This window comes from Plasmodium gallinaceum (genome assembly GCF_900005855.1).
Source record: "Plasmodium gallinaceum strain 8A genome assembly, contig: PGAL8A_v1_76, whole genome shotgun sequence".
Taxonomy (NCBI): domain Eukaryota; phylum Apicomplexa; class Aconoidasida; order Haemosporida; family Plasmodiidae; genus Plasmodium; species Plasmodium gallinaceum.
In genome coordinates this window covers 762,362-777,756 of record NW_021628238.1, presented here as the reverse complement: position 1 = coordinate 777,756, position 15,395 = coordinate 762,362, and the positions used below count along the sequence as shown (strand labels likewise).

Here is a 15,395-nt window from a genome sequence, read left to right as displayed (position 1 = left end):
AAAGAAAAGGTAAAAAAAAAAAAAAAAAAAAAAAAAAAAATAGTTATTCCTTAAGATTTTTATAATATTGAATTTTATTTTTTAAAAATTGCTTATATATTTATTAGATATATGTATTATTTTATCATAAAAATGAAAATTAAAAGAGAATTAATAATAATAATTTATTGATTACTTTTTATGATTGATTAACATTTTTTTACGCAATATATAATATTATATTATGAAAAATTATTTTATTAAAATATGAAAATTTACTTTTAAATTATATTCTAATGAAAAGAATTGTAGAACTAATATAGTTTTTTATTAATAGAATCATTACAATAAATGCTTCATTAACTTCATTAATTTAAATAATATATTTTTATACTAAATAGTTTTTTTTTTTTTTTCATACAAGTGGTTAAGTATTATATATACATATATATTTAACTAGTATGAAATAAACTACTTTATACTATTAATATTTTTTTATTTAGATAATTATTTTTTTTGTTTTATCTAAATTAGATTACTATTATATATTTTTATTTCATTTATATATAATATTTATAAATATATATTTTCCGTAAAGAAATTATGTACCTTATTTAAATATTTAAAAAAATATAATTCTTATTAAATTTATTTTTATTATTATAAAAGCTTTTATCAAATATTTTATTTACTCCTATGTTTTAAATATATATATTTATATATATATATATATATTTTTTAATTTTTATCGCAATATTTCCTATTTTTTTTTTTTTTTTTTTCTGTGTTATTAGACGTGAAAAAAAAAAAAAAAAAAAAAAATGAAGATATATTAAAAATAGGTAAAAGTAGTAAAAGAAATTATATTAAATTAAATAAAAATAAAATGCGTTTAAAAAATGAAAAAATGAATAATATAAAAAATAATTTCAAGAGTGATTCTACTGGTTTTATCATAACAGAATCTCAAGAAAATCATAATGAAGAATATGAAACAAATATTAGTGAATTAAGAGAAGATAAAAGAAGAAAAAAAAAAAAAATAAATGCTAATGATGATTTTTCAGACAATCTTGATTTATATTATTCAAGTGTACTGAAAAATAAAAAAATAAAAAGTAAAGAAAATAAGGTAAAAATTAATACTGTTAAAAGTTCAGAGAACTTTTATGATTGTATTGACTCAAATTATATTTCTGAAAATAAGTTACAAAAACAAACAAATAAAATAAGTAAAAAAAAAGAATTACATGAAATTAATAAAGATATTAATGAAAATAGTAACAGTGTTAATGATAATAATGTAGATAAAGAAAAAAATACAAATGAAATGTTATTAAAAGATAATACAAGTATTGATAAAAAAATGATATGCTCTAATTTAAATGAAAATGATCAAGTTATTATGAAAAAAAGAAAAAGCAAAAAAAATCCTGAAACAAAAATAGAAAAAAAGTTAAAAAAAACTAGAAAAGAATATATAAAGAAATATAAATATAAAAATGGTATAGAATATAATGAAAATAAAAAAAGTAATTTATTTAATAATAATATAAAAAAGAATGATATGGGAAACATATTAAATGAATTTTCAATGAATAATAATGAAAAAAATACAAATAAAGAAGCAAGTGATTTCATTGATAAAATAAATACAAATGAAAATAATGAAACATGTAATAAAAAAAAAAATTTGAATTTAGATAATGTTCAATCAAATGAAAAACCTTACTACTGTTCTAATACTTTAGAAAACGAATTATTAGCTGATACATCTGAAAAAACATTAAATAGTTATTGCAATATAGATGTAGATAATTCTACAGAAAGTATATTAGGTAGCATTTCAAAAAGTAATAATAATTATGATAATATTTATGTTAATAATGAAGTTAGAGATTCCAAATCAGAGGAATTTATCAATCTAGTAAAGGTAGATTATAATGATAATAAAAAAAAAAAAGAGGACATCAAAAATTTTGAAGGAAAACGAATGGAAGATAATATAAACACAGAAATTCCAAAGATAGGTAGTAGTAACAATGTTATAAATGATAGCACACATATAAATACCAATTTAGAAAATAAGGATGATTTAATATCACAAACAAATATTCCTCCTGTTGTAGAAAAAAAAAAGAGAGGAAGAAAAAGAAAAATACAAAAAAATTTAGAATTTTTATCCAATACGTATAAAAAGACGAATAATGAAAATGTAAAATTACCAAAAATATACGTATACAAGAAAGAGAGAAAAAATGAGTCATGTAATAATCAATTATTCGAATTAAATGATGATAAATATATATCAAATAATTTGTGTTCATATGATAAACCTTTTTCTATAAGAAAAAATGTAAATTTTGGGCATAATAATAATACAATGCAAACTAGAAGAAAATCAAAAGATGTAAAAATTAAAGATGAGAAATATTCACCCTATGCAGATTACATATATAACAAAAATGGAGGAAAAAGAAAATATACTAAAAGAAAATATAAAAAGAAATATATGGCATCTAGTACCTACCCAACTGATATTTCAAATAATACAATAAAATATAAAAATAACAAAATGTTAGAAAATAGAGACAAACGACTTTTTCCAAATGAAACATTTATGAATAAAGAGGAATTCATGAATCATATAAATAATATTAATACTATATTTAATTTTAATGAAGAATTTTTAAAATTTTTATCAAAAGTAAGTAAGTGTAAAGATATAGATTACGATTCAATGTTATCATTTTTGGGTGACATTCAAATTAAATTATCCGAAAATATACATGAAGAATTCTCGAATGAAATTCGTGAATCTCACAATGTAAATGACACTATTTATGCTATGAATTATATAGTAGATATTTTAAATAATAATAATGAAATTTTAAGCAAGTTAAATCAGCTAGAATATAAGTTTTATTATGATTATTTAAAAAATAAATTGGAGGAAAATAAAATAAATGGTAATTTAAATGAAATAAAAAAAAAAATACCAGAAAATAATTCAAGTAATAATGCACAAAGTAATAATGAATGGAGTGAATCTTTACAAAAAAATAATATAGACTCTAATAAAATAAACAAAGAGGATTATGCAATAACTAATGAAATGTGCAAAAAAGATGAAAAAATAAATGAATGTTCATTTTCTAAAGATAATTTATCTCTATGTGATATTCAAAATAATAAGATTTTAATTAATAATTTTAATTATAAAAAAGATGAAATTGATAAAAATAATTTTAAAAATAACATTTCAAGTATGAATAATGAAAATGGTTTTAAGTGTAATAAATTATGTAATGAAGAAAATGATGGGGATAATAATAATAATAATAATAATGATAATATTACTACTACTACTGCTACCACTACTACTTCTACTACTACTACTACTAATAATAATAATAATAATGATAATATATTAGGAACAATAAACTCAGAGTCATCTATGCAAAATAATACCGACCTTATAAATACATCAAAAATTATTTTAAATGATTTACATTTAAATAATACAAAATTGGAGAATATAGAAAATGATGAAACGGATAATTTTAATAAAAATGATAATGATAAGAAATATGATATTACGAAAAAAACAAATAATATAGAGAGAGAGAAGAATTATTTTAATAATAATGAATATAAAAATGAAAGTTTGTATAAAATAAATTATCAGAATAATATTGATTTTGTATGTGATGAATTAAATAAATTAATAAAAGAAACATTAAAAAATGAATGTTTATTTTATTCTAAATATTCAAAAACAAAATATGAAAATGTATCTGAAAAAATTTTATATAAGAATTATATTTCTACAAAATTATATAAAAATAATAATTTGACAAATAGAAGAAATGAAGATATATGCCTAAAATACCCTAATGATCCTATTTATGAAAATAAAGAGGATAATAATTTTTTAAAAAAGTATATAGAATTTTTTAAAAAAGTTAACTATATTAATAGTAAGAGTAAACTATATGATAATAATGATAATATGAATAGTAAAAGTACAATGAATGGAATATTAAATGCCAATAACCATTTTACCAAAGATAACATTAATGATAATGGTCATACATTATCTGAAGATAAAGGTAAAATGAATGATTTTAAATATGTACTTAAATGTAAATTAAATGATGAACGCAATTTAATGGATATAAATAAAAGTGAAACAATGTATAGAGATGAAAATAATAAAAATATTATGAAAAATTATGTAAATGAGCAAGGAAATATCAATAACAACATTTCTACATCTGGTAATTCAAAAAATATAGAATGTCATATTAAAGAAAATGATTCTCAAATAAGTAATGAATTAAATAAATATGATCCTAATTTAATTCTTAATGTAAAAGTTGAAAAGAATGAAAAAGATGATGATAATGAAAAAAATAAAGAATGTGAATCCAGTGAACAAAGTAAAGAAAATAATGAAGATAAAAAGAGTAAAAACGAAAATGAAGATAAAAAAAAAGATAATTTAACAAATATTTCAAACTTTATTTCCTTCTTTAAAATAAAAACAGGAAAAAATGAAGAAAGAGAAAATGTTGAAAAAATTGAAAACAGTAAAAATAATGAAACTAAAAAAGAAAAAGATATTATAGATAAAAATAATACGAATATTTTAAATCAAGGAAAAGAAGGTATTTATTCTAATGTGAATGAAAATAGTTTTATAGACGAAAGTAACGAAAAAAAGGAGATAGATAATTTAAAACAAGAAAATATTTTAATGCAAGATAATTTTTTAAAAAATAAATATAATGACACAATGCTAACTAATAATTTTGGTAATACACAAAATGATGAACTTAAATATGGCAACACTTTAAAAAATGATTTATCTTTTAAGGTAAATGACAATACTGAAAGCAACTTTACTAATAACAATGAGAAAAAAACATTTTTAGATGATAAAAAAAAATTTAATGAATATAATTATGATACTAAAAATAGTATTGTAATTGAAAACAATTATAAGGGTGATAATGATTATATTACAAATATTTCTCAAACAGGTATGAACATAAAAAACGAAAAAATTGTTTGTGAAAAAGAAGACCTTTCTGTCAATAAAGATTTAAAAAAAAAAATTCCCAGTGAAAATTATATTTTTCATGATGAGATTAATGGAGATCAAAAAATTGAATATGATGCTAATATTGAAGAAAAAAATATTAAAATAAAAAATGTATATATTGTAACTAATAATTCTGTTACAGATGATAATGATAAAAAAAATTTGTGTGGTTCTTTTTTATTAAAAGAGGAATTTGATGATAATAAAACAAAATATAATGATAATATAAGTAATGAAAATAACTTTTCAAAGTTAAGTAAAAAAGAAAATGACACTATGATAATATACAATGAAAATAAGGAATCAATTGATTGTTGTAATTTAAATGTTAATAATAGATCACTTTCAGATAACATTAATATGCATAATAAAGAAACCATAACTAGTTTATTAAAGGAAACATTTGATTTAAAGTATGATGAAATTATTAATGTAAAAACTGATAAATCACAGAAAGAAATTTTAGATTGTTTGAGCATGATATCTAAAATAAAAAAAGTATTTTTTGATGAATGTACAAAAATGATTAATAATCAAATATATCTTTTAGAAAAAAATTTTAGAATACCTAACTGTTCCTTATCTATATTAAAAAATTCATTTGGATATAATAGTAATAAATGAATAATAACAACTGATTTTATTTAATTTTTTATTATTTAATTTTTTTTTTTTTTTTTTTTTTTTTACCAAAATATTTTCTTATTTTATGTAATATCCATTTTAAATATTTTTATTTGTATATTTTGCATTTTTAATTTTTTTTATTTTAGCTTTAAATATTTTGCTTTATTTTTAGTTTTTTTTTTCTTTAACATTTTTATTTATTTTTATTTATATATTTTTAATCTTTTAATTTTTCATGAAATTGAAATATTTAATTTTAATACTTTTATTTTTTTTTTTTTTTTTTTTTTTTGCAATTATGATATCCATTATTGTATATTTTATCATAAATAAAAAAAAACAGAAAAAGGTTGATATTTATATCTTTCATATTAGTCTTATTACAAGTTTCATTATAATATATAAATTCATACCTTTTTAATTAAACTTATAATCTTTATACGTTTCAATTTATATATCACATTAATAAATGCGAAATTTAATCTATATGAATAAATAATTTGTGTGTATGATAAAATATTTTTTTGAATTTAATAAAAAAAAATAAATGTAAAAGAAAAATAAAAAAAATGATTAAATGAAAAGAAACATTATTTAATGAATTGTTAAATAAAAACAATATTCATTATGAAAGTATATTATATACACAGTGCATAAGGTAACCAAAATATAATCTTCAAAAGGTATGTGAAATTTCTTTTTTTTTTCATTTATGTATTTTCATTAGATCATTAATAAATTTCTATTAATATTAATATTATTTTATTTGTTTAATATTGTTAATATCTTATTGAATATTAAATTAAAAAAAAATAAGAAAATAAAAAATTAAAATACACAATAAAATAAGTTAAAAATATAAATAAAATTAAATATAATAAAGCTGTGTTAAAAAATAATTAATGTAATTTTTATACACGAAATATAATAATAAATTTTAATTATTTGTCAAATTTCTTATTTATATATATATAAATATATATTTTTTGTATATCTTTTATTTTTATATTTCTTTTTTGATTTTATATTCTCTTTTTATAATTACATGATTACACTTAACAATGAATATAAATCTCTGAATTTTTACAACTTATCTAAGTATTGATCTAATGATGGCATTTCTACTTTAATACCCTTTCTCTCTCTAATATTCATGATAATTTTATATACATTTTTATTTGCATCAAATGGATCATCATTTAAAATTGACCAATGATCAAAAACACACTGAGGAAAAGCTTGTCCTGATGTAGCTGCACGTAAAGCTGAAGTAAAACCAAATGATTCAGCGACAGGTAAATGAGATTGAATTTTTATCAATGGTGTTCCGAATTTTTGTTCTTCTGAAATAACAATTCCTCTTCTTTTGTTTAAAACACTATAAACACCACTTACTACATCTTGTGGGCAATTAATATCAACAAGATATATAGGTTCTACTAGTTTTGGGAAAGCAGTTAATTCACATGCATATAAACACTTTTTACAAGCAGGCATAATTTGTCCAGCACCTCTATGAATAGCATCAGCATGCATGTGGACATCTAACATTCTAAATTCAATTCCTCTCATATTTTCTTCACATAAAACTCCTTCTTTTGTTGCCCATTGAAAAGCTGCAACACAATGTACCTTAATTTCATTCATATATTGAATACCACTAGTGTTATCTGTTAATAAGTTTGGACCTACAGTTTCAGGACCAAATGCCCATATTTTTAATGCTAAGTTTTTATCCCATTGAAAATTGCTATGTAAATAATTTGCTCTCACCTTAGGATCATCTTTATCAGATACCTTATTTTTATCAATAGCTTCTGCTAAACCTTCTGCCAATGGATATGCTTTCATAAACAAACGATTGTGTTTGTTTGGTGATTTTCCCAAACATGTAATGGTAGATTCTTCCGTAACAGTTTCTCTATATGAAACAACTGGGTCTGAAACAATAAAGTCAATTTGTGCATATTCATCTTTTAAATCTTTTAAGCAAATTTCAATGTGTAATTCTCCACATCCAGAAATAATATGTTCTCCTGATTCATCAGTAGTACATAAAACTAAAGGATCTGACTTGGCTAATTTTTTTAATCCTTCTACTAATTTTGGTAATTGCTTACTATCTTTAGGTTTGACTGCAACACGTACAACTGGTGATACACTATATTTCATATCAGCTATATTGTGAGCTTCTTTAAAGGTGGTAATAGTTCCTGATTTTACTATATATTGATCAACTCCTACTAAACAACATGTATTTCCACATGGAACATCCTGAACTTGTTCTGTATAACGACCCATCATTAAAACTGTTCTTTGAATGTTCTTCTCATATAAATCAGTTTTTTCTCCAGGAACATAATGTGGTCCTTGAATTCTTACTTTTTGTCCAGTGGCAACTGTACCTGAAAATACACGACCAAATGCATAAAATCTTCCTTTATCTGATGTTGGAACCATCTTAGAAATATACATCATTAATGGTCCATTAGGATCACAATTACGTATGGCATTAGCTGCCTCATCATCCATTGGACCTTCATATAAATTTTCTACACGATATTTCTGAGCCTCTGCTGGAGAAGGTAAATGAGTAACAATCATTTCTAATAATGTGTCTCCTGCTGGTAACCATAATTGCATAGCTTTCTTTAACAATTGCTTACCTGTTAATAATTTGTCATCCCCTTTTAATTCTACTCCTATGTTGGTTAACATTTTGGTATATTTTTCTTTGTCATCATTCATAATAGATTGGCATAAATTTAAAATAGGCTCCATAATAAATTGACAAAAACCTCTCTTATAACCGTCTTGTTGGTTTTTCGACCATTTTTTAGTTTTTGCATCATAGAAACTATTACCCCACAAACGTTGCATCATCTTTTTTTTTTCGATACCAAATTTCTTTGAATAAATTCTTGAAAATGTTTCTAAGGTGAATGCCCATCCTTGTAAACCAGAACCAAATGATACTGTTCCTTTTTCAGGATATACTTGAATATCTCCCATTAATTTGTCTGTATAAGTAGAGATAATAACATTAACACTTTCAATAGTTCTTGCAAAAGTTTGATAAATATCTTCTACTTCCATCTGTAATTCTAATAAAGCTCTATCAACTTTGTTCACATGTAATACTGGTTTAATTCTTTCTCCTAATGCTTGATATAAAACAGTTTCCGTTTGTACACATACACCTTCAATCGTATCAACAACAACTAATGCACCATCTGTTACTCTTAATGCTGCAGTAACTTCTGAAGAAAAATCAACATGCCCAGGAGAATCAATTAAGTTAATAAGAAAGGGTTTTCTTCCTTCTCCATCTTCTAAATCGTGTTCAAAATACATAGAAATACCTGTTGATTTAATTGTTATACATCTTTCTTGTTCATCTTGTCTTGTATCAGTAAAACGAGCATCTCCTGCATTTTTACTTGAAATAATACCAGCTTTCGAAACTAAGGAATCTGTTAATGTTGATTTTCCATGATCAACATGAGCTATAACTGACATATTCCTTATTTGTTTCGTTTTGTTCATGATCTCACGAACCTGATCTACTGTAAAGTTTACCATTTTGTTCTATTTTTTTTTTTTTTAAACAAATATAAATATATTAAAAGAAAAAATTTTTTTTTATTTTATTGAAATATAAAAATATAATTTAATTCTATCTTTTGTTAAAATGAAAATTTACAAAAGTATTTTATCAAAAAATATTTCAGTATATATAAATATGTTTTTTTTTATCTATATTTACTTATGGATATATTCGCATAATTTTATTAAAAAGTATTTCTATGTGAATTTCCAAAATGTATTTATTTATGTATATATATATTTCTTATAAAAAATTTACAATTAATTTTTTTAAAAAAAACTTTACAAATTGCTATATTATTCTGCATTTTTTTTTTTTTTTTCTTTCTGTAAAAATATTTTGTAAACATGCACAATATATTTTTTATTTTTATTTTTTTTTTTTTTTTTATTAAAGGAATTACGATGTAAAACAAGATATTTCTTTTTTTTTTTTCAAAAAAAAAAAAAAAAAAAAAAATTTCAAAATTAATATATATACTTATGTATATATTTGTATAACTTTAAAAAAAAAAATAAAAAGTAAAAAAAAATATTTAACTCATACATGTACATATATAAATATATATATATATTTAATAATAGATAAAAATAATTAATACAAAAGTAAATATTAATTAAATACCTTTTTATTTATATCTGACTTATGAACTTGTATTTTTTTTTTTATTATTTCAAAATTGAACACAAAATACAGAAAAAATTTAGTGTATTTATGAACAATTTTATTTTTTATGGGAATATTTTATTTTAAATATATATATATATAATAATATAAGGTTACTATTTTTATATGTATAATTTAAATGTATTTTTCAATAAGAAAAAAAAAATTTTAATGCACCACAAAATAAATATATATATGTTTTATATATACTTGATTTTAACATTTATAAAAATAACATATAATTTTTAATTTTTTTTTTTTAATTACAATAAATAAAGAATTTATATGCTAACTACCAAAGGGTATATGTTATTAATTTATATCTCAAATGTATGTTGCTCTAAAAAAAAAAAATTACGTTCTTAAAGATTTTTAAAGAAAGTTTTATAATTTAGTGTATAATTTAACTTTATAAAAATGTAAATATTTACAAATCAAAAACATTGAATAAAATAAAATTTTTTTTTTTTTTTTTTTTTGTATGAATATGTTCACAAAATTTTTTTATTAAATGCTTTGAATATAAAAATTAATAGTGGTGAGCTGTATATTACATTTTTTTTTTATTAAAACTGTAAAATCATTTTATGTTTCTGTTATTAATTCAAACATACACTTTAAGTCAAAAAAAAGAAAAAAAAAAATAAAATTGTAAGAAAAAGAGATGCAATTTAATTAGAAAAAAGTTTTTTGTTGTGTGTATTATGTTTCAAGAATTTTTTTTTTTTTTTTCCAATAACCTTAATAAAATAATTACATTACAAATAGGTTAATAAAAAATGAAAAAATAATTTAAAAAATATTATAGTTCTTTTTATATGTATTTAATACTATGCAAATATACTTTAAATAGTGTCTATAAGATAATATATTTTATAAGAATTATAAATATATTTATATATATATTTAAAAAGAAAATATGAAGAATTAGTCAAATAAATATCCAATTTAACTTCAAATTTACTACTAATTTCATTCATTTTCTGAACGGTATTTCTTTATATTTTTATGTTTTTAGGGCTTATTTATTTAAAGTATGTACTTACAATGGCATTTTTCTTAAAACTATTAAGGAAACTATATTATTATTAATTTTATATATATACCCTTTTGCCTTTTTTATTTTTAAGTTTTTTAATTATATTTTAATTATTGTTATTAATTACAATTAGAAGTTTCTATATATATATATATATTAACAACATGAAAAAAATAATGCAGAACATATACTGATTTTAATCAAACTTTAACTAACTATAGTAAAATACAAACTAGAATAATATTCCTTTTGTAATAAAATTATTTATCAAAATGTATATTTTATAATTGAGAGAATTTCCATTTCATAAAAACAACTTAATTGATTCAGTGAACTTTTAATTTATATAAAATTTAAAAATAAATGTTATAAATTCTCTTCTTTTTATATATATTAATTGTAACAAAAATTTAAATGAAAATATTATAGTGGAAATTTTTCTTTAAAATATTAAAATTTAATATATCTTGACATTTAAATTTTAGTTAATTTTATCTTAATGAAAAATTTATAGATTCTTTATTAAAATTGAAATATTAAAATTATTAGAATTATTTCAATAAAAATAAAAAGAAAGATTTTTTTATATTTGTATATTTATTTAATTTTTAAATCATATATAATCACATAATAATAAAAATTAAAAATTTTATGTATTTTAAAAAAAGGAAGATATAAAATTTAGTTTTGTTTTTTTTTTTTTTTTAAATATTGCATTAAATAAATTCTATTTGGATATTTATAAATTAGATAAGAAATTTTTAAAATAAGAAAATTCTACAGGTATAAATAAAAATCTGTAAATATTGTATTTATATTTATAGCAAAACATACACTTTTAACTTGTGTTTGATTATTTTGTTAGTTAAAATTACTATAAATTAAAAATATTATCAGCAAAAATAATTTATAAACTAAGTTACACTTAAAAAAAAAAAAAAAAAATAGATTAACAAAAAATTCTAAATTATAGAATATAAATAATAGGAGAGTGGAAAAAAAAGTTTGTATGTTTACACATTTATATAAGCCAAAAAAAAATTTCATAAAAAAAAAAATGTTTATACTGATTAAAAACAATTTAAGAATAATAAGCATCAATATTTTAATATAAAGAAAAATATTATAAAAATAATGTAAATATTTTCAGTTAAAAGCTTTAAAAAAAAAAAAAAAAAAAATGTTCTCATTAATTAAGTCAATTTTTTCAAATATACAAAAAAAGGAAGAACTGAAAATATTAATTATTGGAGAATGCGGTTCAGGTAAGACAAGTTTGTTTAATTTAATTTCTAGTTATGATAATAAAAGCAAATCTGATATTTTAAATACAGAAATATTAAAAAATCATGATCATGTTAATTGTGCTTTAGGTTTTAACACTAAAAGCATAATTTTTAATAAAAAAAATTTGAAAATTTATGATTTAGAAGGAACAGAAACAAATACTATAAATATTTATGATTGTTATTATGATGATTCTGATATTATTTTTTATGTTATTGATTCTCGATCTGAAAAACATATATTTAAAACAATTGTATATTTATCTTATTTGTATAGAAAATGTGTCAACGTTAAAAACAACAATAAAAATAGAAATGAGAAATTTTTTAAACCTACTATTATATTAGGCAATAAATCTGAAGATGGTACATCTTTTTTTTCTGCACCTTGTATATATAATTATATTAAAACAATAAATGTTAATAAAAATGAGAAGTTTTGGAATTTTATTTTATCTAGTGATAACATTTTTCTTAACTATTATTTAGACATATTATATGAAAGAGTAGTTGAATATTTTCTGATAAAGAATTATCCTTTTAGTAAATTTTTAATTAAAGAAGAAACAGATCAAAATTTGTATTCAGAAATTATAAGAAAATCAAATAATATTATAGATAATATTAAAAAAAATAAATGCTATATTACATTGGAAGAAGTTGAAAGTAATGAATTACTTACAATTATTATGAAAAATATTATTGATGATAATATTAATAATTATAAAAATATGCCAATAGAAGTGTATAATATTAGTGTACTTCAGAATAAAGGAATTTGTGAAGTTATCGAAATAATGTTTGAAAAGTATTTTAAAAAAGAAAATCATAATAATTTAAATAATATACATCTTATAAATAATGAAGATGATAATAAAATAATGCAAAATGTAGATGATAATGTTGCTTATAGAAATAATGAAAATGAAGAAAGAAGAACGAGGAAACCTTTTTACCATTATGAAAAAAGTAAATATGATACTATATTAGATACAAATAATATATGTAATTCGAAAAATGTTTTTTACAATGGAAACAAAAATGATAAAATTAACAAATTAGTTTATTCCTGCTATCCTTCAAATCCTATAAATAACTATATATCTGGAAAAAATTATCTTTTCACTAATAATGTTTATAAAAAGAGGATATATAAAAAAAAGGAAAAGTATTCAAATACTCAAAAGGATAATTACATCATGTATGCAAGTAATAATAATTCTATTAATTTATTTATTGATTATATACAGCATTTGTACTTTGGAAAAGATTATTATGAAAATATATTTAATAATTTTTCCTTTACATTTAATAAAAATGTGAAAAATAAAAAAAGATTAAAATTTTTTAGAAGAAATAAAAAGAAAAATAATATAAATGGATTTAAATTACATAGCTTTAAAAAAAATAATAATTCCAGTGTAAAAATAGAATTACAAAGAAATACTAATGTAAATGAAAAAAAAATTATGAACAAAAAGGAATATAATGAAACAAAATCATTAATTGAGGAATTAAAGGAAGTAGAAGAAAAAGATTATAAAGTTAAAAGTGATATATATAAAGAAAAAACAATAGAGGAAAATATAAAAAGTAAAATATCAAAAAAAACTGAAGAAGATTTAGAATGTAAAGAAAAAAAGGAGGACAAAATAAGAGAAGATGAACATAAAGAAGAAAAACAGGAAGTTTTCTATGAAGAGGATAAGGAATCCAAAGAGTTTAAAAGGAAAGAAATGGATCAACAAATTCAAATAGAATCCGAAGAAATTCAGGAAAAAAGTGAAGGTATAAAAAATGAAAATAAAAAAAAACAAGAAAATCAAAATGAAGAAAAAGAAAAAGAATTAAACAAGCAAATAGATGTGAAAAAAAAAAAACAAAAAGATACAGATAATAAAGAAAACCACGAAGACAAAGAGATGGAAGAAGAAAAAATAAATGAAAATATAAATGATGAAAAGGATAAATGTGAAAATATACATGAAATATATAAATTGAGTAGTGATAAAAAATACAATGAATTTAAAAATAATTCTGACTGTTTTATAAGTGAAAATTATTTAAGATCAATTAGTAATTTAAGTTCTATTTCTTTACTTGACTCAGATACAATTTTAAAATTAGCTGAAAAAGGAGAAGATTCATGTAAAAATATATCCAAAAAAATGTCACAGAGTTTTTTTCAAAAAAATAAAGAAGAAAGTTTTATTTTGACAAAATTACAAAGTAATAAATATTGTCAAAATATAGAGCAGAACAGGAAGCGACAAGAATGCGAAATTAAAGAAACTGTATATAGAGAAGATAAAGATGAGCAAAAACAAGTAGAAAAAGGAGTAGAAAAAAATGAAGTAGAATATGAAGAAGAGCAAAAACAAGTAGAAAAAGGAGTAGAAAAAAATGAAATAAAATATGAAGAAGAGGAAAAACAAGTAGAAAAAGGTGTAGAACAAAAAGAAATAGAATATGAAGAAGAGCAAAAACAAGTAGAAAAAGAGGTAGAACAAAAAGAAAATAAGGAAAAAAAGCATCCAACACAAGAAAAAGTAGAATATGAAGAAAAACATGAAAAACAAGAAGAGAGTACGGAAAAAAAGCAGAAAAAAAAAAAAAAAGTAATAGAACAAAAAGAAGAGAATAAGGAAGAAAAACAGAGAAAACAAGGAGATATAGAATATGAAGAAGAAAAAAAAGTAGAAGAAAAAATGAAAAATATTTTTAAAAAAAATGATTCTATGTATAAAAAAATGAGAGAAGAAAATTACACAAATAACAATGGAGATACATGTTCTTATAATAAAAAAGAACAAGAAAAGGATTCTTTTTATAAAGAAAGGAACTTAAATAATGTAAAGTGTGATAAAATTAACTACATATATAAGGGAAAAATTAATAAAAAAAGATATTCACTTATAAAAAAAAAAGCAAAAAAAAAGTTTTTACATAATATAAAGTTAAATAATTTAGAAGAAAATTCTAGTAGTTCTATTGAAGATGTAAATTTGATGAATATTATGTGCATAGATTCATTACACAAAATATAAATAAGAACAAGTAATTAATTTCTTTAATTTTAAAAAA

General features: G+C 19.5%; 3 protein-coding genes across 3 annotated transcripts; 2 read left to right on the top strand and 1 right to left on the bottom strand.

The window, feature by feature from the left end:
* Nucleotides 1-865: 865 nt before the first annotated feature.
* On the top strand, nt 866-5,710 carry PGAL8A_00210400 (conserved Plasmodium protein, unknown function; the record flags this gene model as incomplete). The annotated part of the gene is made up of 1 exon (XM_028670806.1): nt 866-5,710. The coding sequence occupies one exon, from the start codon at nt 866-868 to the stop codon at nt 5,708-5,710; it is 4,845 nt and encodes a 1,614-aa protein (XP_028527522.1).
* A 1,086-nt stretch (nt 5,711-6,796) lies between these two features.
* On the bottom strand, nt 6,797-9,295 carry PGAL8A_00210300 (elongation factor 2, putative; the record flags this gene model as incomplete). The annotated part of the gene is made up of 1 exon (XM_028670805.1): nt 6,797-9,295. One exon carries the CDS (start codon nt 9,293-9,295, stop codon nt 6,797-6,799), a length of 2,499 nt encoding a protein of 832 aa, XP_028527521.1.
* A 2,910-nt stretch (nt 9,296-12,205) lies between these two features.
* PGAL8A_00210200 (conserved Plasmodium protein, unknown function) lies at nt 12,206-15,358 on the top strand (the record flags this gene model as incomplete). The annotated part of the gene is made up of 1 exon (XM_028670804.1): nt 12,206-15,358. One exon carries the CDS (start codon nt 12,206-12,208, stop codon nt 15,356-15,358), a length of 3,153 nt encoding a protein of 1,050 aa, XP_028527520.1.
* Between the last annotated feature and the right edge of the window lie 37 nt (nt 15,359-15,395).